The sequence below is a fragment of the Aspergillus eucalypticola genome, assembly GCF_003184535.1.
Source record: "Aspergillus eucalypticola CBS 122712 chromosome Unknown BO83scaffold_2, whole genome shotgun sequence".
Classification (NCBI taxonomy): Eukaryota; Fungi; Ascomycota; class Eurotiomycetes; order Eurotiales; family Aspergillaceae; genus Aspergillus; species Aspergillus eucalypticola.
In genome coordinates, this window is record NW_020290276.1 from 14105 (window position 1) to 38997 (window position 24893).

Here is a 24893-nt window from a genome sequence, read left to right on the forward strand (position 1 = left end):
TCCGGGTATTCGCCATCATGACCCAGTCTGTGGTGGAGATCCGGCACTGATGGCCGTTCAGGAACCATTCACACTTTCAGACCAAAGACCCTAGTACTATGTAGAGTATGAGATTTGCATTGAATTCCAGCTGTGTGCTGATAGGTTGGTATTACATGCCCTGATCACGACTTTTTCGACCCCAATCACCTCATAACACGCCCAGAAGATATAGCTAATATACATGGTCATAGCACCAATTATGGTTCATTATACATGGAAAAGAAGGCGGTCAAATTACACGGAAGAAAAGATGGCAGAGATGTGTCGTCCACATACCACGCGCTGCTCCATGCTCACCGTGCGACGGTCAACCTTGCCCTTATGACGAGGCATGATCTGGAGGCGTGCTTCCTGCTGCTCGTCTGCCTCCTCCGGCGGGGCGTGGATGTAGTTCGGCTTGGACAGGTTACTGCGCTTGCCTGTGCCCAACTGGAAGTGCTCGTTGCCTCCCCACCAGAGAGCATCATATCCCCAGTCACGAGTATCGTTCAAGGTACTGGAGGGAGCTGAATCCACATGGGTGCTGTTGTTCAAGACCGCGGAGACATGTGTCGTGCCGACTGAGAGATCATGGATGCGGATGGGCATCAGGCGGTTGGTCTTCTCGTCGAATTCGGAAAGACCACTCAGTGCCTTCACCTTGGCGAGTGAATCCTGTACGTGGGTCCATTTGCCGGTACCCAGAGCTCCCCAGATGCCCCGTCCGCAAGCCCAGGTATCCGCAGTGATGCGTCCCAGGTCACGAAGGGTGGCAGGGTCCTCCTTGGAGCTGAGTATGCGCTGCGCATCCACGGTGAAGAAGCTGTTGGCACCTCCGGCCGCAACCCGAGTGGCCTTGGGCAACCAGGGACCGCGGTAGAGGTTCCTGATGGGCACCAGAGTCGGGGTGTCGCAGAAAGGTGAGGACGGGTTGAACTCCATCGCCAACTGTCCGAAAGAGTTGTCGCCAAAAGCGAACACATTGCCGTCCTTGTCAAGAGCGAGCGAGTGGTAATCGCCCGCAGCAATCTGGACGATCTTGGAGCCCTTGAGCGCAGTAATCTCGTGAAGGGCATCCACCGGTCCCTTGGGGCGAGTAGCCCAGGTCAAGCCGGGGATACCGAGCTGTCCAAAGGATGGGTAATTCTCAGTAGAAGCAGCAACGGAGAACACCCGGCCGGAGCTGGTCAAGAGTAGAGCATGGTCGAGTCCGCTGGCGAGAGCGGTTACACGCTCGCCCAGCTTCAATGTCGGCTGCAGCAAGCGGTAGCTAATACTGGACGTTCCCGACCGGAAAGGCACCCATGACCCTTCCTTGGTCTTGCGGCCACCCAGCTGGTCCTCCTTGGCAATAGGTAGCGAGTAGACATTGCCGTCCGAGGACAACGCGAGGATTCGATCGTTGGACATGCACAACGAAGCCAGATTCTTGCCGGTAAGAGTCTTTACGGGTTTGAATTCGGTCTCGGAGTAGCCCTTGCCCCATTGGACTAGGTCGCCGTTCTCCGTAATGGCTGCGCCGGACCTCTCTCCGAGCTTGAGGTCTCTGAGCACTTGACCTTCAAAGTAGGCAAATTTCCGGGGAGTCTTCACCACGGACTCCTTGGATTCCGGATCAACCACACGATAGGCGTTATTGCCCCAGACGTAGACACCGGGACTCTTCACACTCCGCTTGTGCTGTACGTACTGCGAGCTCAATTCCTCGGCGGATTTAGCGAGGTCTTTCACCTTTTCCACTGGCTTCTCCATCTGATTCCGGTGGGATGTAGCATATTCGTAAATGAAAACGGCAGCAGTGCCTGCTCCCGCCACGCCCAAAGAGTTCCGGAGCCAGTGCGAGTTAACCGATGGCTCCGGTCCCTTGTTACTGCTGGCATAAGATCTGCGCCAGGGCGTGGCGATAGATCGGTTGTTTCTCACAAGGCGACGTGAAGAGTTGGTGACGACGGTGGTCACCGATTGCCGCCCCCGATGAGTCCACATGATGTTTGGCAGTGCTTAATGGTTTCGCACGCCGAGACTGAAGTTAAATTCCAATATTCTTATGTACTCCCGAGCGGATCTTGATCGATCAATGAGAAAGAGGCAAAACATCAGCTGGATGTTGCGTCAAGTCGCGTAGGCGGAAGACACCGGCAGAATAGCGCATTGAAGCCACGCCGGATTCATTGCTCCTCTGCCTTTCCACGCGCCTGGGCTCTGGGTTTAGTAGGGATTGCTTACCTTGGTTTTATGGGGGCTTTCATGCAGAGGCTATAACGAATATTTCTTTCAACACCGAAGGATCCCCCACAATGCGCCAACAAGCTGCAGGACAGCGAAGTCGACGCCAAACTGCCCCGTCGGGCCGGGCTCTGGAACAGAAGGTCAAGGAGGCCACCCAACTCGAGACAATCCCGGATGATGTGGACTCGGTTACCGATATTCGCAACGAGCTGGAATTTGCGCAATGGTACAATGAAGTAGAGGAAAGCCTGCTGGAAGCTAGCTACGATGAGTACCAGTACGCCCATCCGCGGTCCACCCCCACAGGCTCCCCTGGTCTATGCTGACATCAATTGTTCTTAGAGCTTGTCTCCAGGAGCTTCAAATGTCCAAGTCCCACCTCGATTCCTTGTTAAACGATACGTCATCAACCCTCGATCTTTTGACCAGCCTCTCGAACGACTTTCGAGCTGTTGAATCGCAGACCTCCCAGTTCCGGAAACAATGTGAGGGGCTGCTCTCTGCGCAGAAGCATGACTCGGATTTGGCGGAGGATATCCAAGTGAACCTCCAGTATTACGACTTTCTGGATCCTGCGTCGAGGAGACTGAATGCCCCGGGGGCCGGAAATACAGTTCGCGGGAAGGATTTCTCGGATATGCTACGGCGTCTCGACGAATGCCTGGATTACATGGAGACACATGTCAGTATACATCACAATGTCTATCGCATTCTAGCTAATTGGTCCTATTTCGCAGCCCGATCAAAAGGAAGCCGGTGTATACCGCTCCCGGTACCGTTTACTCATGACCCGTGCCCTCACCTTGATCAGAACCCACTTTGTGTCCTCCCTCCGCGATGTATACGCCGATGCGTCGAAGAAGATCGCAGATAAGCAGCTCAACGACACAACCATGTCCACGCTGCTCTACGCCAAATTCAGAGTCGGCGCGCCGGAACTGAAACAGATTGGACTCGAGATCCAGAAGCGAGCCGTCCCGCCTCTAGACCCCGACCAGGGCACCGAAGCCGAATACCAAAGCTTGCTCAACGAGCTTCATGCGAACTACGCAGCCACGCGGGGGAAACTGATCACCCCCCTCGTATACAAGAACCTCAACGACCTCGCGCAGTCTCCGACATCATCTCAGGATCTCGTCTCCTTCGCCCGCGCCAGCATCAGCTACATCCGCGGCGTATGCCTTGACGAGTTCGAACTTTGGGGTGAATGGTTCCACGGCCACGGCGGACTCTACGACTTCCTAGAAACAATCTGCGAGCCGCTCTACGACCACCTTAGACCGCGCATCATCCACGAAGACAAGATCGTCAAGCTCTGCCAGCTCTGCACCCTCCTGCAAACCCGATACCTGCTCGACCAGGACGAAGAAATCGAGCAACAAGTCGACGCCAACCAGCTCGACTTCCCAGCGTTGATCCAACCCGCCCTCGAAGACGTTCAAACTCGCCTCGTCTTCCGCGCGCAAGCCTTCCTCCGCGACGAAATCGAGCGCTACAGACCTCGCCCCGAAGACCTCGACTACCCAGCTCGCAACAAACAATTCTCCATATCCGTCACCGAAGGCCAAATCAGCGGCCGCAAGATCACCTCCACAGACACCACCACCACCACAACGACCCTCCCAACCCGACCCAAACCCACAACCAAACCCAGCAACGACAGCGACCCATCATCAACGACCCCCGAAGACACCACTACCACCGCCGCTACAAAATGGGACCTCGAGTCCCCAACAACCCAAGACCAAAGCGGCTGGTACCCAACCCTCCGCAAAGCGATCTGGCTTCTAAGCCGAATCTACCGTCTCGTCAACGTACATCCCACCCCGCTATCCTCCCCCCCACACACAACCAACATAGAAACTAACATACAAACAAACAAACTAGTCCACCGTCTTCGACGACCTCGCCCACCAAATCGTGCACCAAACCACGACCTCCCTACACAGCGCCAGCACCCTCCTGCGCACAAAAACCACTCCTACAGACGCGCACCTCTTCCTCCTCAGCCACCTCCTAATCCTCAAACAACAGATCGTCGCCTTCGACATCGAATACACCACGCCCGAAACCACCCTCGACTTCTCCGCCATGACCTCCACCTTCTACGAGCTGCGCTCACGCGGGGGTCTCTTCAACCCGCGCAACCTCTTCAAACTCGTCGGCCATGGTCTCCTCCCCCGCGTCGTGGAGAACATGCTCGACGCGAAGGTCGAACTGGATGGACGTCTCCGCACCGTGATTAATGAATTCATTAATGAGTTTGCGGCGGGGAAGATGACGGCGTCGTTGCCGGCTAGGACATCATCTGGAAATCTTCCCTCTGCTGGGGGCTTGATGGATACATTGTGCGGTAATGTGGAGAAGGAGGTGGCGAGTTTGAGGAAGGTGTTGGGGGAGTATTTGGATGATGGACGGATGAGGGAGACGCTGGTGGGGGCGGTGCAGGATCGGGTCATTCAGATTTATGAGGAGTTTTGGGAGATGTATGTTGATGCGGAGAGGAGGAGGGGGAATTTTGTGAGTAAGAAGGGGAAGGGGAGGGAGGATGAGGTTTGGGATGTGGATACTTTTGCGGAGTGGTGCGAGGGGGTGTTTAGGGTGGGTTTTGTTGGGTTGGGGAGGGATGAGGATGATGAGGGGAGTTTGAGTGGGGGTGGGAGTGTAAGGTCTTGATAGTATGGACTTTCATTCTTGTACAGTGGTAGTATTGGTAGATATTAGTATTCTTATTTTCTTGAATTCAAATGTATGTACAGTGTATTGAAGACAAAAACGGGACAAGACACTTTTGCTGTGATTATGTCTCAACCAGTCACCGAACCAAGAAAGACCAGGCATATCCAGAATCTTATTCAAACAATTACGCTCACCCAGCCGAATTCCTTCAAACAAACTATGCCACACCGAATGCGAAATGCTGCAGATTTGGGTATGATGCAGGGGAGAGGAAACAAAGTGCATAGTCAAAACGCTGGAAGAGAGAGATGCTTGGAAATATGATAATACTGAACATCATGCTAGGTGGGTGGGGCTTTACAGGACGTGGCGGATTTTGGCGTAGAGCTCGGTATCCAAGAAATTGTACTTCGGGTCGGGTTCGCAGAAGGGATGGGTTAGGAGAGTCTCAGCAGTTGGCCGATCACGCGAGTCCCTATAACATGTCAGTCTGGCGGGAAAGGGCTCTAGAAGGCAATGCCACTTACACTGTGAAGCAGTCGTACATAAAGGCGAGCGCTGCTGGTGTGATGTTCATGGAAACATCTTCAGGGATCGGAGGGGCTTGACTCAAACTACCCAGCTTGAAGATTGCGCCGATAGCTTCTTCCTTGCTCCACGGCCGGCGTCCAGCAAACATCTCCAACACCACACATCCGAGAGACCAGATGTCTACCTTGGCGCTGTACCCTTGTCCTTGGGACTGGATGACCTCGGGCGCCATCCAAAAGACCGAGCCTTGCATGGAGTTGGTCGAATCGTTTCCGTAGATGTTGTCTGTCTTCTTGGAAATTCCGAAGTCGGAGATCTTGCATGTTCCGTCCAGATCCAGGAGAATATTGTCGGCTTTCAGGTCGCGATGGAGAATTCCCTGGTTGTGAAGATAGGCCAGCCCGCTCAGGGTCTGATGCGTCAGAGACTTGACCACGCTCTCCTCAAACTTGCCATGCTTGCGAAGACAACTGCCGATAGAGCCACCAGAGATATATTCGAGATAGATTGAGATGGAGAACTCGCCTCGCTCGCAACCGAGGTACTGCACAATGTTAGGATGCTCGAGATGTTGCATGGTATCAATTTCCTGGTCCATCGCTGCGACCATCTCCTTGATGCGGTCCTTGTCTGTTCCGGCAATCCGAGGATTGACCTCCACTTGCTTCACAGCCAAGACCTCACCATTGTCAGCGTTCATGCCAAGGTATACGCGGCCATAAGTTCCCTTGCCGATGAGCTGACCACGGATGATGCGGAAAGTGGGCTGTCTTTGAGGGATATTGCCCGCAGGCGCCTGGTTCTGGGGAATAGGGTCCAGCTGGCTAAGTCGGCTTCCACGCTTCGGACTGATTTGCATAATCTTGGCGCCGAACATCTTCGTGCTCTTGCGACGCAAAATATCACCTGATCTTTGGTTGCCGGTATTGGCCGTCACACTCCGATTCCTACTAGCTTGATTGGCACCTTTTGCTACTTCTCGAATCGATTTCATGCGTGTGAGTCCACCGCCAGAGCGACTGACGTTCCGCCGAGCTACGACTCCTGGATCCTGAGGCTTGATGGTTGGCTCGCTGGAGCCAACGGTATTTTCGCTTGGCGGCGCAGGTGTATGTGGTGGGGGGTGTGATACAGCTTCTGGTTTATCCTTGGGAATTATGTCGTTGTCGGTTGCAACCTTAGATGCCGGGGATGAAGGGGGTGACATGCCCTGCCCGTCAAGGTAAGGGGTATCGAGGTCAATGTCCGGGAAGAAGTCATCGAGGTGATCAATAACGCCCTCGACTGGAGGTCTGCTTGCCCACAGGTCTCCTTGGGCAAAGGAATCCCTGCGGGGCGGCTTCTCTTCCTCCGGCGAAGCACTCATGTCAAGGAAGGACGCGTTCCTGTTGCCCGATTCCCCGCTTGAACTGGCGAACGTTTCGCGGGTAGCACTTGGGGACCTGAAGCTAACGGATAATCCTTTCCGTAGCCTGTTCTCAGTGTTCAGTGTGAGAGACGGTTTCCCGGCTCGCCTTTGCGACTCGGGCGAGACGGACACAGGCGGGTTCTCTTTAACCGGGGTCTTGGTACTCGCGATGGGAATGGCAAAAAGACCATCATCGGAGTCCTCGTCGGAGTCTTCCTGGGGCTGCTGTGGCACCGGTGACCCTTGGAATGAGACCTTGGTCTCCTCAAAGTCAAATTCGGGTCCAAATGACTTGCGAGACTGCAGAGTCGGTCTTGGTTCCTGAGGAGTCGCAGAACCAGGTTGTGCCGGAGACTGGCTCGAATGCACCGTCGGCGTTGTTTGGTTATCTTGCTCCGATGATTGCGGTCCTTTGAACTCCTGACTGGCGGCAGGTGGCGTGGGAACTGATGGAGATGGGGTTCCAATGGCACTGGTCATCCTACCAACACTAGCCAATACCGCTCCGAGACCATGAGTACCATGTGGTTGCGCGGTAGTCTGTATGCGGGGCCGCTCAACATCCTTCTTCCTTAGTGAGTTGACTTTAGTCAGTGTACTTGACTCGTGAGGCGCAGTGGGAGGCTTGCGAAGGGGCACGAGCGGCTCGGACTTCTTGTCTTCGTAAGGAGACGTGCGAGGCTGATCAAAATCAATGACACCTTCACGCCTGTATCCAGTTTCGCCATAGACATCTTTTCTCGGCTGTGGCATCGGGGGGACCTTTGAGATGCGATAGGCCCTCTGTTTCCGCTCAACCTCACGCATATGTTCGTCGTGACGAGCTAACAAGTCTGCCTTCTCGGCATCAGTAGGCAGTCCTGCTTCGGCGCCACCATCGACTGGGGACGTTGTGATTGATGGTTGCGAGGCTGGCGGTAGCTTGGAACTGGGAGCTTTGAGCTGCTGCCGTGAAGACACTTGAGGAGACGTAGGCTTGGCTGGGTTGTGAGGAGATATCCTGCTGAGAGCTTCATCGTCAAGCGGCTTTCTATGCAACTGGTGAGCAGATGTGGGTGAGGCTGTGCCCTTCTCTGGGATCGAAAGCCCCAAGCCGTAGTGAGTGGAGCTATTCACACCCAGTTGCATATGGGGCCCTCGTACAAACAGCTTCAATGAGCCAACCGTGTCTGACTTTGTCCGCCGACACAAAGCCAGGCTAGTGTCATTCAACGGCTCATCATGTTCAGTCTGCCCGGGCTCCGTCATGAAAATCTGCGCCCCAGTCCAATCAGCGATTCCAAGGCTTTGACAAATGGCAGAACGCAGTGTCTCCACAGAGTCCATCTCGGTTATGTCGACCAAGCGATAGTTCCATCCGTCCAGAGTCACAAAAGTCCACTTTTTGCTCTTTTGCATTGGCTTGTTACCTCGCAACGCCAATCGTTCATGGTCCGACATGGATGAAGACGACGGCCGCTCGCCGCCCAGCGACAACTCACTGGTGCTGAAATTTGGCCTATTATAAGGCAGCTGCGAGCTGTTCTGGCGCATGTTCACTGGACTGGTGGGAGACTCCAAAAATAGCTCCTCTGGAGACGGGTGGTTGGAATCGCCTGCCTTGGAACGTTTCTTGAAGAAGCCCAACAGCCCATTACGGTGGTCTTTGGGGTATGAAGATGGGGTTTCTCCACCAGATTGACGGTTGCTTGACTCCTGGGGCGAAGGGCGGACCCCGCCGTCTTGCCTGATCGATTCATAATACCGGCGACCAGTCGTCGAATCCGAACTGTTGCCGCGTGAGTGCTCGAACTTGACGCCTAGATCTCCCGTGGATGACGAGGGGCCTGTGTGTGCAAGAGTAGCATGCTGCGCTGCTGGACTGCCGCTCTTGGGACTGTCCTCGTAAGATCTAATAGGTATCTGAAATGTTCCGCCATCGCTGGACATCGAAGGGCTCTGCCTGTGATGCTCGCCGCCAATGCTAGACAAAACAGCTCGCGAATAGTCCGATCGGGACCACATTGTATTAGCTTCGCTCGGAGCAAGCTCGGAAGACGCATGATCATGGGTGGTTGGTATGGGTGTTGTAAAAGAACGCATCTGAACGCTCTGTCTTTGTCCATATGCGGGCTGTGGGGCCTTGAGATTAGGGCTGTTTGTGATATTCCCTGTAGGGCCCGCGGACCTGGGCTCGTAAGTCAATTTCGGTGAAGCGTCAGGCGCGCCATCGTGGGCGCTCATCGGGTGAGAGTCGCGCCGCTTCTGAATAGAAAACTCGGTATCATAACTGCCGTCATCATGGATCTTCTTGATCAAACGGCGCATGCGTTTGCCTTCTTCCCGTTCACGTATCTGATCCCAGGGAGTGCCGCTTGCTTCGCACACTTTTGCAAGATGAGGATAGACCACCTGGTGCATCTTGCCCAGGTTAGGTCGGCCATTTGACCCATGTCCTAGCTCGAGGAAGTCGGCCCCCTGAATTTCCAAAGACCTGAATGTTTCCTGCCAGTCCGTGGAGAACCCGTTATTCGCAAGCCATTGGAGGACACGATCGAGAGGCCATTGGACTGAGGCCTCATTTGGCGAGATGCCACCAAGCAATGTATTGTGGTTATGGCGAAGACTGCCCGATGTGGTCAGTTCCGAAGATGGCGCAGACGCCTGTTGTAGCGAGTTGTGCATGTTCGTGGCAGAGTAGTTGACTGAAGCCATATCATGAGCACCATCATTGACAGCTAGAGAGGAAGGTAGATTGCGAGTCGTAGAAGGAGTGGCAGGGACATTGGCATCCCGTTTATACGGAGAAGAGTCGGTGGCCGGATATTCGTAGGCTTGGGTAGATGGGTTCCGCTGTCTGTCGCTGGGCTGCATTGTCCCCGCACCGTCGTACGTGGAGTTCGAGTGTACGTCGAAGGGCGGAATCCCGACCCCCGGACCAAAAGTACCAGCTTGAGGAACGTAAGTCGCAGACGTCCGAGTTTCAGCGGAGGGAATCGACAAAGCTGCAGGACGCCCGTATGGAGATTGATTCGCAGGGACCATAGGGGGAGGCGGAGGAGGTGGAAGATACCCTTGTGAGAGTGCCTGCCGTGCCCAGCTCTGCTGCTGCCACCCAAGTGTATTCTGATGTTGCAGTTGGGGATTGGTAAGCTTGGAGGTGCCATATGCTGTCCCTGGCGGTGGTCCCGGGGGCGGCGGAAGCATAACGCCCTGCGACTGAGTAGGAGGATAACGAGGCGGCGGCGGTGGTAAAGGTATTATGTGCGATTGGGAGGGTTGTGTCGCCGACGAAGGCGGGGGTACGGGGATGTACTGCTGCGGCCGTTGACCGTCCATATTGGCGATGTCTGCGACGTCTCCAATGGATTGATGCAAGGAGGCGGATGTCGGAGTCTAATGAGCAGACAAATTGTCCTGGGAATCCAATAAGGTTCTGCTCTCATATACCTCACGGGGCTGCGCAATCAAACTTGTCCCTGAAGTGGGGACTGATAGATCATGAAAGCTTAGAACCCAAGGCAATTCCACATTGTCAGAGCTAGAACAAGCCGACACGACGCAATCGATGATGCCCCCTCGGTACGAGCAGCACTTGGGGCGGTAAATTTCAGCGACCAAGATGGAAGAGCAGGCAATCGCCGCTTCTCGAAGCACGTCAATCAAGCGCAGATAGCGTCCAGATCGGAGCGAACGACAGTACGTAAGCAGGAGCGGAGGGAGCAGAGGGACGGCATCAGCTTTTTCCACCTGATCAGGGAATGGACGGGGGGAGGAAGGAGGAGGAGGCTGGAAACTGGAGAGGTCACACGCAAGTCGAGCTGCAGACACAAACCGTAGCGAAAGGAACAAGTTGGGCGTTCTTCAGAGGGGTGTGTCAAATCCTTAAAGATAGCTGGATCTCCTAAAGTAAGTCAAATGGTAAGATTGCGGCAATCAACCCCTAATAGTCGGGACAAGTCCAGTCCCCCTCTAGCTTGATACTAGTCGAAGGGGGGGAGGGGAAATGATGCGGCGGAAGGCTCAACGGGGAAGCTAAGACATACCATTAGCAAAACCGCTGGGGATTCGACCGCACGGTGGATTAGTGGCAGGTGGCGGCAAATTAGCTGTCCACCGTATAGATTAATTAGGTGTTTCGTCAAGGAAAGGGACAGAGGCCTGCTCGCCAAATTCATATGGGGTAGGATACTTTTGAACGAGTAAGTAATCTAACGCGGCCCGCCCAGGGAAATCCTGAGGAGCTTTGATGCGCTGGCCGCCTTAGCGCCTGCGACTTTGTCTGTCCTTCCCGTCGATCACGTGGTGGTCTCCCCCCGATAAGCTGCCCAAACAAAGTCAGTCCCTTTTTCTCGCTGTCTCTCCCCTTTTCCGTCACCTTTCCATGGGCTTCTTAGACCCATCAAGTGAAAGGTGGGCCAACCCTTCCATTCCACTGAGTTACTGACAGTTGTTGCCCCCCCCCCCTGTACGTAGTTGTTCAGCCCTAGGGAACTACTACTCATCTCGCCCCTTTTCCTACTTGATTCCTCCTTAATTGGGCTGGTTCGTACTCAGACTCACTAACTACATTTGTACTACTATCCGTTGCCAAAGTGTTTATCTATCTGCTTGCCATTCCTCCCCAACTGTGGACTGTCTCACACGGCACGTTGGGCTGGCTGGCTGACTATCAAGCTAGTTCCACTATGTTTTCCCTTGGCATTGGGAATGTATGATAAGCACTAGACTCCCTAAACGCACCACCCAAGACCCCAAATCATCAATACGGAAAGGGCACGTGCGCATACAACTTGACTGGAATTCATTATATTTCGTATTCTGCAATTACACTACCGCTTCAGAGTCATGTCTGTTCCTCTCCAGGAGTGACAGGTCAAGCTAAAAGAAAGGGGAGAAAGGCGTTAACAGGAAGAAGCGAGATTGCCTCAAGGCCCTGGGGATCCTCCGTTACTTGTTTCTGGTGGCCGCCGCCTCAGCCGTGATTTTCAACGCGGCGGGAGCATCATCACGGGGCATGTGAAGCTCCACCAACTGTGCCATCTTGGTTAGCACTCTCCTGGACAGGATTGAAATGCTAGGGCAATGTATTACTTACTTGCAAGTGTGGCGCAGAAGCAAACTCCTGGTTTGCAAATAGCTGCCTCAGCTCATCCCGCGTCTTTACTTTGTAGCCCGTGTACTTGTCCTTGGCTCCAAAGGCCCGGGGCAGACCCTCAATATCCCACGGCTGGATGTCATTGTAGCTTTCGTCCCATCCGTGGATGTACCGCTCAATGGTGTATCCGTTATTGCAAATGACGAAGCTTGATGCGGTCAGTATCGTTATAATATGGAGCTTATCACCGTAGAAACACTTACATAATGGGATTGAGGTTGTTTCGGATCATAGTGCTCAGTTCTTGCACGGTGAGCTGAAGACTTCCGTCACCAACAAACAGAACAGTCCGACGATTGCCCAGCTCCTTTGCTGCCAGTGCAGCACCCTGACACGCCCCAACCGAGTAACCAATGCTACCCCACAGAACCTGGCTAATGGCAGTGACATTTGCCGGGAATCGGGTTTCCCAGATGCCAAAGTTGGCCGTGCCCGTCTCGGTGATAACAATATCATTCTCCTTCAGCCACTGACCAACATTGGGCCAAAGCCAGTCGTGCGTGATCTCCTGGTTGCTCGAAGTTTTCTCGCTCTCAGGAAGCGTGTTGGAGAGATGCGGGACTGGCGCGGCGTTGACAGCACCCATCCTCTGGATGACTTTGCGCAAAACTCCCTTCATGTTGATCTCTGGATATTCAGAGTATCGTACACGTACATAAGTGCTGTGGAAATCAATGGTGTTGAGCTGTCCGATGTGATAGGAGAAACCGCTGGTGTTAAAGTCCGACTTGATAGCACCGATGCTCAGAATAAGATCGGAAGATTCGACTTGCTCACGAACACCCGCGTTCGATCCAGTGCCAGCATACACACCGCCGTAGTTCGGGCGAGTCTCATCTACTGCTCCCTTGCCCATCGGAGCCACGAAGGTAGGCAGGCCGGAAGCCTCCATCAAGTCATGAACTTCATCAAGGACCCGATGACGGATGGCACAAGCATCCACCAGGATGACGGGTTTCTTCGCAGCATGCAAGTACTTCAGGACAACGTCCACCACATAATCTTCCTTCTCAGGGTCATTTGTCGGTAGAGAGAGATCCAGCGGTTTTTCGAGGCGATCACCTTCAATTTGCTTGGTAATCATGTCGGTGGGGAGACTGATGTAGACGGGTCGACTGCGAATCCAGCATTCACGGATGGCGTTGTCGATAAGTGTTGCAGCCTCCAGTGTCTCGTTCAAGCGACCGAGGGTACAGGAGATGCCTGCACTCATCTTCGCAAACACATTGAAGTCGCCGTTTCCCAAGGTGTGGTGCAGCAACATGCCATCCTTCTGAGACTTGGTGTTGGGCTGACCCACGATATGAACAACTGGCACAAACTCGGAGTACGAACCAGCGATGGCATTGAGCGCTGAAAGCTCACCCACGCCGAAGGTGGTAATCAGGGCACCGATTCCGTTGACCCGAGCATAGCCGTCGGCGGCATATCCTGTACGTTGTTAGGTTGTCCACGTTAGTTATGACAATGAGTGTCATCAAGGTAGTACAATTCCAACAGTAGGATTGGTTCAGACATACCGGCGTTGAGTTCATTGCAATTGCCCACCCAATGGAGGCCACACTTTGGCAGATAGTCCAAGGCTGCGAGGTTGTAGTCGCCTAGTATAATTCATGATGGTTAGCGGGATCTAGCACTCCCCAAATTCCCCCAAAGTAAGTCGCACCTGGAACGCCATGCACAGAGCGAACGCCAACCTCGTGCAAACGATGGAAGAGGTACTCGGCAACCGTGATGGGCTTCCGAAGATCCCGGGTAGCGATATCGGTCGCCATCACGTTGAATTGAGCAGTGTGAGAAGATGGGGGTTGATAAAGCTAGTATGGAAAGAAGCGCGAGAAGTATTGGATGTGTCTGAGAAGATGATATTTACTATGTGTTTGAGGAGTGAAAGAGTATTAATAGGTGCCTCTGACTGTCGCAACCAGGGAGTCTAGTCTAGTCTGGAACCCAGTGTGGCCGTACGTCATGAATGAAAGGGCACGCGTGATGTCATGCTGTAGAGGTGGGACTCGAGACAAAAATAGTGTCACCGAACTACAATACTCACGCAAACAGCCACACCATGCGACAGTGAATGGCAGCGGGATCTCCGGGATCATTCCTACTGGATAGGTATTTCATGCTTTGCGTGAATTCCAGGAGATCTCCGACCGTGATGGCATGGATGGGGTGGTTTGATGGTATATTGCTGTCGAATAAGCTATGGCGGAACCCTGAAAGTAAGAGATGCTGCGGAAGCAGCGATAAACTGATAACAGCAGGTGCACTAGTTTCAAAAAGCAAGCAAGTCAATCCGGCCGAAACCACTTTGCAGTAAGAACGCAGCAAGTAACCGGCCGTCACTCCACCAAGTGGGATGATGATCGCCCGCTTTGCCGCTATTCCTTTTGTGGAATTTTAAACCCCCCCGCGCCATGCCTACCCTTATCTGTTGGGAACCCTCGTGTCACCAGTAGTGCATCTAGAACTTCTAGGACCAGCTTAATCTCACCACTAAGCTTGAATCTTCCCTGTCAACTCGGACAACCGGGCAACGTGCGTGCACTCCCTGCGGTCAATTCCCCTCCCCACTTGCCCACGCACAAATCCCGTACCGGCATCCCATCCCATTCACCCGCGCATTAACATCTGTCGATGGCTGGATCAGGAAAGAGAGCCATGCCTGATAGGAAATCCGTTCAGCCTGCTAAGAAGAGAAAGGTTCGCCCCATCTGATGTCCGTGGCATGTTGACCACAGACATCTCCCATTGGCTTTTCCCCATCTAGTAATTGATAGCTAATGTGTGGCGGCACAGGGAGGTGGCCAATGGCAGAAACACCAACAAGGCAACAAGTCGGGTATTGAGGGAGGCGACTGGGGAGTTTTCGTGTCGTGCGACTTGGGAAAGGAAGGAAAGTGTATGGCAGAGGTAGTGGATGTTTTCTCGCAGGTTAGTAGCATGAAGGGCAGACTTTGCGCATAGGAAAAAAAAAAAACCCACGGTATCTGGCAGACTGATAAATGCTCCTCAATCTAACTTATTTTGTTTTTTTATCTCCAGAGTGTGGAGTCATCCAGCAGTGACAGTTATGGAGACAAGCCCGACTCGGATGAGGAGGATGACGATGATGACATCGAGGCCCTAATCAGAAAAGAGGTCGAAGGACTGAAGCCCAGCGCGAGCAAGTCGCGCCCGTTTCATGCCATCAGAATGGATTTGCCGTGTCGTGCGTTACCCTCATTATCCTCCTTAAAACTGATCTAAGTTTGAGAGACACTAATATGTTTCAGTGTTGTTTGTGCGATTTGACAAATCCATCAATCCAGAGGAAATGGTACATAAACTTTGCTTAGATGCAGCTGCCAACCCTGAAAAGAAGCGATCTCGATACATCCAACGCATGACACCTGCAATTTCCGTTCGCAAAACTCTCAGTGTCGACCTGGAGTCTTTTGCACGGGAAGTCCTCAAACCGCATTTCCATTCCGGGGGGCCTCCCAAGAAGGTGAGTCTCGCCAAGGCCTAGACGGTCATGAGGTTTCATTGACCAGAAAATTTCAGTACGCAATTCGGCCTGTCGTGCGAAGCAACAAGAAGTTCAATCGCGACATAGTCATCAAGACTGTTGCAGATGTCGTGGGGCCCGAGCATCCTGTTGATCTCAAGAACTATGACTTGATCATCCTCGTCACCGTTATCCAGGTCAGTTCTCTACGGCCGTGGCTTCTATGCCACTCATTCAGAACCCATTACTGACAATAAACTATCAGAATGTCATTGGCATGAGTGTTGCCGGAAGCGACTACGATCGGTTAAAGAAGTATAACCTGGCCGAGTTATACAGTCCAGCAGCGACATCAGAGGCAGAGGCCGCTGAATCTACGAAGGACTAACCCCACATTCTCCCCGAGGAACTTTTGGACGAACAACTGGCGTAGGGCAAATCTTGAATGAGTGGCGAAGTGTGATCGCCTCATCAGTTCCACGAAGACAAAAGCTAGAAATGTGTATATACAAAGTTTGCGATATCCTAACAACTGAATTGCCCTCTCTTCCTGATTTCTCCTCTATGAGCCACTGAACTTTAGAGCCGACACATGATGCGTAGAAACCGGCATTTTAGTTCGAAATGGTGTAATAAAGAGATAAGAGGCTATGGCAAGGGGAAGCATATTTCATCTAATCCCCGCTCGAGGGACGGTCCGGCTGCCAATAGCCTGATCGGAGGCCAAACAGAACAGGGTTGTGCCCAAAGTTACCCAAGAAGCACAAAATACATAAGGAGGCACAAGCCGCCTACCTCCTGCGAACATTGTGCGAATGGTAACCAAATAACAGGCAAGATATATCATCGTAGGAGCAGTACTACTTTATTCTATGCATAGACTATGGAAACTAAATAGATTGAGTCCGCTGCAACATCGGCGTTCGAACCGGCCGATACAACCGGGGAGATGCGCATTCGGCAAGACCCGCCTGTGATTGGCCCGGTGTGGATGCAACCCTGCATGGCGCCTTTCTCAGAGCGGGAGCCTTAGGCGAGCTGCGTCTCCATGGATCACAACTCTTTCCTTCGCTTCCTGACCAATACTCCAATGATGCTTCTTGGGGTCTTCTTTCTCCAGTTTAAACAGTGGGGATCCCGGACGGATGTCCCCTTCAGTAAGGGGCTTCGGATATGGATCTTCCGCTTCGCTTAATGTTTTCAAATAAGGGATATGCTCCTTGTCCTCGGTAACGGGTCCCTCCATCATCTGACGCTCAGAAACGAGATTGATCGACTGGTTTCCCTGTTCCTAGTATTCCTTAGCTGTTGCTGCTTTGTGGGTTAGACAATCTATTACCTTCCTTGTTGGATTGCAGTAACCTACGCCTTACCTCTGTTCCATGTCCGGGCCCCAGTGTATCCCCGGGTTGCGGCCGCCTGGTCTTTCTCCCCGATGACTGCAGTAAAGATTTGCTCGCTCAGGTTATATTTGCTTACTTTCCCCCCAACAATATGGATCATCATATTATATCTCGTACTGGTAGCGAGCATGCGAGCGCTAAAGCAGAAGAGCTGAAGTGTTGCGCGAAATGTCGCCTTCTTTATCTACTATCTTAGTTCCTGACCTTGAACCTTCTTATACTCTCGGCTCCATCCTTCAACGCCACTTTTCTTCTTCGGTGCAAGTCAAAGGAGTCTATCCGCTCAAGGGCCATCTACATTCAATAAGTCGTCTCGTGCTATCGAATGGGGTCCAACTGCTTCTGAAGTGTTCTCCAGGGTCGACAACACCTCTCTTACGACGAGAACAGCTTCTACTTGAGACTGAAGCCCGTGCTCACTCCATCCTGGTTCAACAAGACACTCCATATATCCCATCTTTTCTGCATTATGGTCTCCATGGGGGACCGTTGGGCTCTGCCTTCTTAGTAAGACACTATATCAACGGGGCGACACTGCAGGAGCTGGAAGCCGCGCTTACCATGCAAGAGCGGGATGATCTCAACCGGGCCTTGGGGTCATTAGCTCGTGAGATCGGACAGAATTTCTCCAGCTCCTTTGGCTCACTAGACCAGGTAGCCTGTGGATCAGGGAAGCAGTCCTGGCGAGAAGCGTTCGTGACACTTCTAGAAGGCATTCTTCGGGACTCTGAAGATGCCTTTGTTCATCTTCCATATGCGGAGATTCGAAACCAAGTTCGTCGGCTGTCCCCTGCACTCGAGGAAATCACGTCACCGCAACTAGTGATTGTTGGACTAGGCCGACCGTCGCAGGTGGTGCTGAATCCGGGGTCGAAGAAGCTTGCAGGACTTCTAGGGCTCGAGAATACTCTCTGGGGCGATGTGCATATGGCGGAGATCTTTGAGGCGCCGTCTCCCGCTGTGTGGGAGGGCTTTGGTACTCGACTGAAGGCAAATAAGGCCCAGGTGGCCCGTCAATTACTGTATGTGATCTCTAGATGAGACTGCAGAAGGTGGTATATAGTCTGTGTGCTGACTGTCGACCTCTTAGGTATGCCTGCTATCGTGCTGTGCACCAGGTTACGATACACTACTACCGCTATCAGGGAATGGCCGCCGAGATCGATGCTAGGAGACGGCTAACGTCGATATTAGCTGAAATGGCCTCGGTAGACGGAATTTGCACGTTATGTTAACTTGCGATATTCAGGGACATTGATGTATCCTGGAAGATTATATAGATGGATCTGAGACACACATTAGTTGGCTCGATCGGCCGGGCCGATCTGCAGCCAGACTTTTGGGAGTCTCAAGAATGGGAAAGGTCCCTAGTGCTACATAGCAGTGTTCGATTATATGCCTACACGATGATTACGACTTTGATCGGTTGCGGAGAAATCATATGAAAATCAAAGCCAATAGTCCAATGCAAGATTCGGTCATATCGGCATGGAAGCTGTCTTGGCGATGATTTGTTGCTGCCTACGAAGTTTGGCGAAGTCCTCGTTTGGAAGTTGATTTCCACCCAGATGAGAGATTTGGTTCCTGAAAAAATACGAACTCATTCTGTGCTGGAACCAATACGAAGAGCCCTGTTGGAGAACATGGCAATGTAGAACCCTACACACAATTGAGCAGTGGTAGAGAAGGACTGATCATCATTGTAATCTTCAACAAGCGCGAGCCAGCAAGGGATCCCCATTTGAATCCCGCGGCGGGCGGGGCACAACGCACTAAGCTGGACTAGTCAATCACCTTCAAAGGTCAGTCAGCCTTAATGGCGTCAACCGTTTGGGTGGATTTCCGCGGTTGTCATTGAAACAACCACTTCTTCCTCCTCTTCTTGCTCCTCTGCCGCGGGGTGTCGTCGCAGCTTTATTTTTATTGTCATTTTATGATTTAAGTAGCTCTTATATACTACCTCTCAAGCGACTTCTCATCTTCCTTTCCCTCTTTCTCCTCCTCTCCAACCCCATCCCTTGAGTTCCGTATCCGCCAGAATGGCGCATTTTCTGCGGGGAAAGCAGGCCGGCATTCAAAAGGACTTCTCCGAGAACTTGTCGCCGGACTTGTTCGCCCTCGATGATGTATATCACTAAGCAACGCCCCCAATATTCACCTTACTCGATCCTGTCTCGTGCATTGCATACTAATCTCCTGCTGTTGCTGCTCATAGTTCGCTCGATGCGGTATAAACTCCCAGATCAGTGCGATCGCGTACGATCCCGTCCAGTCGCTCCTCGCCGTCGGAACAAGCGACACACAATTCGGCCATGGTCAGATCTACGTCTTCGGTCAACGACGAGTAGCGGTGGTGTTCTCGCTACCGCGGAAAGCGTCTGCCAAGTTCATTCAGTTCTGCGCCGATAAGCTCGTCAGTGTCGACTCGAAAAGTGAAATCAGCATCTTCTCCTTAGAAACTAGACAGACGCTTGTCTCGTATGCTCCGCCGAGTCATGCGAGCGCTTTACTGACCGACCCGAGTCTCGATTATGCTTTTATTGGCTTACAGAACGGTATGGGGTATATTGAATTGGATTGTAAAGTTTCTCGTGCTGACGAGGTATCCTTGATTAGGTGATATCATTGCCTACGATCTGGATCGTGAAACTTTGACGCCGTTCCGTGTGCCCAACTTGTGGGCCCAGCGCAATGCCCGTGTTCGCCTTTGTCCTGTTCTCAGTCTCTCCTTTTCGCCTCGGGATATTGGGAAGATCTTGGTGGGATACCCCGAAGGTGCTGTGACGTTTTCCTTCAAGCAGAATGTTGCTCAAAAGTATTTTGAATATGAGGTCCCACCCGGTGCTCTGGGAGGAAATGGTGATATTCCGGCGTCGGAAATGCGCCGGCCTCGACTGACTAGGGCCCTCTGGCACCCGAACGGTATTTTCGTGTTGACGGTGCATGACGATAATAGCTTGGTTTTCTGGGACTCGAAGGACGGCCGCAAAATTATGGCCAGATCTATCAATACCCCCAACGTTGACCAGCCGGGCGTAAGCCCCGAACGACCCCAGTCGGCTACCGGGCTCAAAGACCCAATCACCAACATCGCGTGGTGTGTGAAAGACAACGGAGATGACAGTGGACTTTTGATCGCTGGCGGTCGACCGAAAGCTGAAGCCAACAAAGGACTGACTTTTATCGATCTGGGACCGACCCCTAATTATCAGACTTCCTCGTGGGCAATGATCGCAAAGTACTTCGAGACCCCGAAACGCACCGCAATCCTACCTACTCCCCCCGGTGCGGAAGTGGTCGACTTCTGCCCCATCCCTCGTAGTACTCCTTACTATGGCGGCGCCCATGACCCCATTGCATTGCTCGCCCTCTTGTCCTCAGGAGAAGTCATCACGATGAGCTTCCCTAGTGGTCATCCCATCACTCCGACAAACATGCTCCATCCTTACCTTAGTTTCGTGCATCCCTTCGTGAATAAGGTCACCCTGACGTCAGTCGATCGTTCTGCTTGGCTGGGATTAAAGGAGAAAAGATCACAGGGACCTAAGTTTTTGCTCGGAGGGGCGGAGGTAAGGAAGCCGTTAAAGCGCTTCGAAGATCGTAATGTTCTTACGACGGCTCATGCCGATGGCACTATTCGCATCTGGGATGCTGGTGTTGATGACGAGATCGAAAACGGGGACGTCGTTCAAGTGGACCTGGCCCGAGCTGTTGGCCGTGTCGGAAACGTAGAGGTGACCGAGATGTCTTTTGGAGGCTCAACGGGTGAGCTCTCAGTCGGCCTGCGCACCGGCGAGCTCGTCGTCTTCCGATGGGGAAACAACCAGAGCTTTGGTCGTGAAGAGGCTCCAGGCGCCAACGAAGGGCCTGGAAAATTGACCAAGATCACTCACAGAGTCGACCCTGGACTGAAGACGGGTATCCTTCCACTGACACTCCTGAACATGCAGCAAGGCCCAGTGACTGCCTTGAAGCATAGTCAAGTGGGCTTTGTCGCTGTTGGATTCGAAGGAGGTAGTCTAGCAATCCTGGATTTGCGCGGGCCCGCAATCATCCACACAGCTCACTTTTCTGAGCTGTTCAAGGTGAACAAGCGAGGCAGTATCTTCAATAAGCGCAGCTCTGAGAGCCCGGCTCCTGAATGGCCCACCAGCATTGAGTTTGGTGTGCTGACTCTTGAGGGTGAAGGTGAGAATACTAGTCTATGTGATGTGGATAGTGCTGACGTCTCGCAGATTATTCCAGTATTTGCTGCTTCGTGGGTACTAACAGAGGCAACCTGGCCACATTCAAGATTCTGCCAGGGGAGGGTGGGCGCTACTGTGCTCAATTTGTCGGCACAAGCTTGCTGGATGACAAGGTTATTAACATCATTCCCGTCAACGCAGACGACGGCGGACTTGCATTGGCCACCCCCAATTCTGTTGGAGGTTTGAGAAACGGTGTCCGCGTTCATGGTGTCGTCGTCGCGGTGACTGTTTCCGGGTGCAGAATCTTTAAGCCAGCAACTTCCAAGGGTGCCCATAGGTCTTGGGATGACTACCTTTGCGATTCCGCCGCGGTTGTCAAGACCGAGGCTCGCGGATACAGTCTGGTTGGGCTTTTCGGAGACGGATACACGCGAGCGTTCTCGATCCCTGGTCTGAAAGAGATTGGCGCCAGCCCAATCAATCAGATTGCTGATATGAGACGCCTCTCGGATGCCACGATCTCCTCCAACGGCACCGTCATGGTCTGGACCAGTCCTTCTGAAGTGGGCTTATTCAGTGTTTGGGGAGGAGGACACGGACTGTACGCAACTTCTCGCATTATAAATAAGGGCTGTGAATACTAACAGACTATATAGACGCCAATCCGAAGACCAGCTCTACAACCCGCAAGCCGTCATGCCCCCACGACCCACGATCACCAACATCCAGTGGATCTCAGGAACTCAATACGTTTCCCCAGCCGATATGGACATTCTCAGTACGTATACTCCCCTAACTAGCCTACAATTGGCGACTGACCCATAACAGTCGGCGGTCCCGACCGGCCACCATCCAAGCGCATGCAGGAGCAGATGCGCCTAGACGAAGAGGAGCGCCGCAAAGCATTCCGGGAAGGCAGAACCCCGACGAACAAATCGTCGAGCAGCCAGGAAGGATACTTTTCCTACATGTCGCGCCAAGTGCAGGAACGCACCGAACGGCTCAACTTTGCCGGCGACAGCATGGATCGGCTGGAAGAGAGCAGCAGCAACTTTGCTCGCGACGTGAACAAGTTTGTCAGTAACCAGAAGAGGAAGGCAGTCCTTGGCGGTACGTATCCCTCCTCTTTCTCAGAGACTAAGCTAACGAATTATAGCACTCGGCTCGAAGTTCGGCTTCTAGATGCATACTACAGTGACACGAACCTAAGAAGAAAAAGAAGCGTTCAGCAGTAACGGCTGAGTACATTAGACCCATTATTCCTACCATATCTTACCATACCATACCCATGCTTTTGTTGGCGCTTTTTTGAGTGCTGTTTCTGTGTTGAATCAAGTGCTTCAACCTATTTCTCGGATTCAATCGAGCTTCTTCAGATCTTCAAACCATAAACGTAATGTGCTCATGCAGATAGTTATCTATCCACACGGTAGAAACATAGTACGTGGAATCCACCAATTACACCGCCCAACTAAACACCACTGGGATGAACCTACTCAGCAATCATCAAGAATAGTAAATATTAGACTAATCCTATATTTTTTTAACCACAAGCCCCAATAATCAAGGATACATCCACACTCATCACCAACTCTCTATTCCCATAGACAGCCATGGTAACACTCCCCACAAGATACAACAGACCTCCACTAAATGAAGAAAAGAAAGAAAGAAAGAAACCTTACGCAAGCGCAAGGACCCCTCTCACTCCCCCTTACCATAGCAAGTAAAAGAAAGCAAACCCATAGGTACTACAATGTAGGAAGGATACTTCACTTTCCTTGCTTCAATCCTTATCTCACCTACTTTTCGGGCGACTAGATAGATATACTCTGTCTTCACCGCAGTCTTTCTGACCTAACATCTTCCAAGTAGTAGAATGTTCAAGGGATATTGTGTTACCATTCAGACAAATGATATCAAGGATCGTTATGCTGATCGCTATAGTACGAAGTACTAAATAACTAACTATTGTAAAGCTCAGTAACACTTCATATTCCGCATTGTTATCACGCGAGTGGATTGGGCCAGAATGGAACAATAAAAAGTTGCTGAGTGGTGAAGTTACACAGCAGAAAAAGCGGGATTTAATATTATTCGATATAGGACAAAATTTGTATGATGTATGTATGCATTGTAGATCAATGCCATAATGCAGGCTACTTGATTGTTTGGATTTTACCCCGTTGGGAATCTTGCTTTTGGCCTTGCGTTGGTTCTCCCCATTGTAGTGATGTACACTGTTAGGGATGCATGCAGTTGCCATGGTAGTTTTGATTCTTCAGATTGCCCTTGCATTTGATGCGGTGAGGAATGTGGAGGGGTAAGATAGTAGTGAAGAAGGTGGAAATCAAGTATGTGCATTTTTTCGAATTATGTTGGTTTTGGCTGGTCGGGTCTATGTCATAAAGCTAAATACTTGCAGGGATATGATAGATGATATGTTGTCATGAAACACGTTGCAACCCAATCGTAAAATCATTCGACAGATAGGAATAAAAAACGTAGTATAACTTCGAGGCTCTTCAGTTGCTTTAGTGCACCATCAGCTCGGGCTGTTGTTGATGGGCCGCGGGATTGTTGTTGCTGGCGCCTCCGGCGGATTCATCCTTCTGCTCGGAATCATCGCCCATCTCGACGTCCTCATCGCCATCGTCGCCTTCTTCTTCGTCGAGCTCCTCCTCATCTTCGTCGCTCTCATCTTCGATGTCCTCGGACTCGGCGTCCGAGATGTCTTCCTCCTCTTCCTCCTTGGCGGCAGGGCCCTCGGTACCCTCCATCTCTTGGTCTTCGGTCTTGGGCTCCAGATCGTTGAGCTCCTTGAAGAGGGCTGCTTCCAGCTCTGCTTCCTCTGCACCGTAGGCAGCACTGTCATCGCCCTCCTGGTCGGCTTCGGGCTGGTCCGGCGGGTATTCAGCGGGGGCAGATTCCTCCGAGTCCCTAGGCGGTAGCTGTTAGTATCGTATGGCAAAGAAAATCTAAACAGGCCACTCACCACTTGATGGCAAAGCGGGTTACTCTGGGCTTCTCAGCAAGGATATTCCGACGGATGCGTTCGATGATTGGCCGAGCCGGCGGCTGCTCCATGAGCTCCTCGGAATCGTATTCATTGTTTACATAGTAGCCAACACGGACGAATTCTCTGCCGTCGTAGCTGCAAGTGAGAAGGATCACGGTAACTCCCAGAATTTCGGAAGTAGGGATGCGCTTGAGGTCTGGGGGATCGGCCTCGAAAATGAACTTGTTGACACCGACGGGGATCGGTCCCACCAGGAGAGAGTCGAGTTCCTGGTCATACTCGGAGCTAGAGGAGAAGGTCGTTAACAGGTGGATTGAATTTTATCCCGGTCCGATCCAACTTACGATGTCGCCGAACCGACATAGGTGAGCTTCCACTCCAGATCTGGAAATTCATTAGCGACGGCCAATTCATGGGAGCGGGGGTCACAGCGTACCTTTCTGCAGCTGTTCAAGACATTCAAACGTGATCTCGAATTGATAGGGGTCGAGGAAAGAGGCAGGGTTATTGACGATTTTCACGCCAAGAAGAGAAACGACCGACATAGCGATGGAGGGGCGGTAGTGGAGCGAGCTGCTTAATGGAGTAATATGGAGGGATAGAGGGGGAGGCAAAGGATGGTGTGGTAGACCAGAGGTGTTAGATGTGGAGAAGTATGATGAAGGGAGGAGTGAGGCAAAGAGGTTGTGGAGGTATATAAGAGATATGAAAAGGGAGGAGGGAAGAGAGAAGAGAAGACGATCTCTTTTTGGTAACTGAATGGGGATGCAGCGGCCAGCAGTAATT

The 24893-nt window shown here is 52.2% G+C and overlaps 9 protein-coding genes across 9 annotated transcripts; 5 read left to right on the forward strand and 4 right to left on the reverse strand.

Annotated features, from left to right (window-relative positions):
* Positions 1–117: 117 nt before the first annotated feature.
* BO83DRAFT_374342 (RCC1 domain-containing protein) lies at positions 118–2084 on the reverse strand. The gene has a single exon (XM_025530173.1). It carries the CDS (start codon positions 2005–2007, stop codon positions 277–279), a length of 1731 nt encoding a protein of 576 aa, XP_025392480.1. The 5' UTR covers positions 2008–2084; the 3' UTR covers positions 118–276.
* Positions 2085–2226: 142 nt separating this feature from the next.
* BO83DRAFT_413460 (Golgi transport complex subunit COG3) lies at positions 2227–4926 on the forward strand (the record flags this gene model as incomplete). The annotated part of the gene is made up of 4 exons (XM_025534487.1): positions 2227–2527; positions 2593–2932; positions 2988–4064; positions 4138–4926. Exons 1-4 carry the CDS (start codon positions 2319–2321, stop codon positions 4924–4926), a joined length of 2415 nt encoding a protein of 804 aa, XP_025392481.1. The 5' UTR covers positions 2227–2318.
* Positions 4927–5012: 86 nt separating this feature from the next.
* bck1 (putative MAP kinase kinase kinase (Bck1)) lies at positions 5013–10514 on the reverse strand. The gene is made up of 2 exons (XM_025530174.1): positions 5457–10514; positions 5013–5404 (listed from the first exon to the last, which is right to left on the reverse strand). Exons 1-2 carry the CDS (start codon positions 10184–10186, stop codon positions 5287–5289), a joined length of 4848 nt encoding a protein of 1615 aa, XP_025392482.1. The 5' UTR covers positions 10187–10514; the 3' UTR covers positions 5013–5286.
* Positions 10515–11361: 847 nt separating this feature from the next.
* On the reverse strand, positions 11362–14204 carry BO83DRAFT_352036 (alpha-keto acid decarboxylase family protein). The gene is made up of 5 exons (XM_025528973.1): positions 13672–14204; positions 13526–13606; positions 12209–13436; positions 11946–12153; positions 11362–11881 (listed from the first exon to the last, which is right to left on the reverse strand). The coding sequence occupies exons 1-5, from the start codon at positions 13778–13780 to the stop codon at positions 11798–11800; spliced, it is 1710 nt and encodes a 569-aa protein (XP_025392483.1). The 5' UTR covers positions 13781–14204; the 3' UTR covers positions 11362–11797.
* Positions 14205–14434: 230 nt separating this feature from the next.
* BO83DRAFT_329077 (uncharacterized protein) lies at positions 14435–14939 on the forward strand (the record flags this gene model as incomplete). Its single annotated transcript, XM_025528182.1, has 2 exons — positions 14435–14708; positions 14805–14939. Coding segments are annotated over exons 1-2 (201 nt in total), but the record flags the coding sequence as incomplete, so codon positions are not given.
* BO83DRAFT_374346 (THUMP domain-containing protein) lies at positions 14816–16042 on the forward strand. Its single transcript, XM_025530175.1, has 4 exons — positions 14816–15216; positions 15281–15495; positions 15552–15692; positions 15761–16042. Exons 1-4 carry the CDS (start codon positions 15201–15203, stop codon positions 15881–15883), a joined length of 495 nt encoding a protein of 164 aa, XP_025392485.1. The 5' UTR covers positions 14816–15200; the 3' UTR covers positions 15884–16042.
* An 863-nt stretch (positions 16043–16905) lies between these two features.
* On the forward strand, positions 16906–18535 carry BO83DRAFT_77262 (uncharacterized protein). Its single transcript, XM_025537590.1, has 2 exons — positions 16906–17920; positions 17989–18535. The coding sequence occupies exons 1-2, from the start codon at positions 17067–17069 to the stop codon at positions 18131–18133; spliced, it is 999 nt and encodes a 332-aa protein (XP_025392486.1). The 5' UTR covers positions 16906–17066; the 3' UTR covers positions 18134–18535.
* A 402-nt stretch (positions 18536–18937) lies between these two features.
* Positions 18938–22270, forward strand: BO83DRAFT_303283 (putative SNARE-dependent exocytosis protein (Sro7); the record flags this gene model as incomplete). The annotated part of the gene is made up of 7 exons (XM_025527183.1): positions 18938–19024; positions 19114–19453; positions 19515–21086; positions 21134–21689; positions 21745–21866; positions 21917–22198; positions 22245–22270. The coding sequence occupies 7 exons, from the start codon at positions 18938–18940 to the stop codon at positions 22268–22270; spliced, it is 2985 nt and encodes a 994-aa protein (XP_025392487.1).
* Positions 22271–23400: 1130 nt separating this feature from the next.
* Positions 23401–24717, reverse strand: asf1 (nucleosome assembly factor ASF1). The gene is made up of 4 exons (XM_025537591.1): positions 24544–24717; positions 24452–24491; positions 24084–24392; positions 23401–24028 (listed from the first exon to the last, which is right to left on the reverse strand). Exons 1-4 carry the CDS (start codon positions 24650–24652, stop codon positions 23623–23625), a joined length of 864 nt encoding a protein of 287 aa, XP_025392488.1. The 5' UTR covers positions 24653–24717; the 3' UTR covers positions 23401–23622.
* Between the last annotated feature and the right edge of the window lie 176 nt (positions 24718–24893).

Coding starts and splice junctions, on each gene's coding strand:
- BO83DRAFT_77262 (XM_025537590.1), top strand. CDS start 17,067: ATGTCGCCTTCTTTATCTACTATCTTAGTTCCTGACCTTGAACCTTCT. Junction 17,921..17,988: donor CAGGTGGCCCGTCAATTACT/GTATGTGATCTC, acceptor TCGACCTCTTAG/GTATGCCTGCTATCGTGCTG.
- asf1 (XM_025537591.1), bottom strand. CDS start 24,652: ATGTCGGTCGTTTCTCTTCTTGGCGTGAAAATCGTCAATAACCCTGCC. Junction 24,492..24,543: donor TCTTGAACAGCTGCAGAAAG/GTACGCTGTGAC, acceptor ATGAATTTCCAG/ATCTGGAGTGGAAGCTCACC. Junction 24,393..24,451: donor TATGTCGGTTCGGCGACATC/GTAAGTTGGATC, acceptor CTTCTCCTCTAG/CTCCGAGTATGACCAGGAAC.
- BO83DRAFT_374342 (XM_025530173.1), bottom strand. CDS start 2,007: ATGTGGACTCATCGGGGGCGGCAATCGGTGACCACCGTCGTCACCAAC.
- bck1 (XM_025530174.1), bottom strand. CDS start 10,186: ATGGACGGTCAACGGCCGCAGCAGTACATCCCCGTACCCCCGCCTTCG. Junction 5,405..5,456: donor ATGTACGACTGCTTCACAGT/GTAAGTGGCATT, acceptor GACATGTTATAG/GGACTCGCGTGATCGGCCAA.
- BO83DRAFT_352036 (XM_025528973.1), bottom strand. CDS start 13,780: ATGGCGACCGATATCGCTACCCGGGATCTTCGGAAGCCCATCACGGTT. Junction 13,607..13,671: donor CTCTGTGCATGGCGTTCCAG/GTGCGACTTACT, acceptor GAATTATACTAG/GCGACTACAACCTCGCAGCC. Junction 12,154..12,208: donor AACAACCTCAATCCCATTAT/GTAAGTGTTTCT, acceptor GACCGCATCAAG/CTTCGTCATTTGCAATAACG.
- BO83DRAFT_374346 (XM_025530175.1), top strand. Junction 15,496..15,551: donor CCGGGGGGCCTCCCAAGAAG/GTGAGTCTCGCC, acceptor AGAAAATTTCAG/TACGCAATTCGGCCTGTCGT. Junction 15,693..15,760: donor TCCTCGTCACCGTTATCCAG/GTCAGTTCTCTA, acceptor ATAAACTATCAG/AATGTCATTGGCATGAGTGT.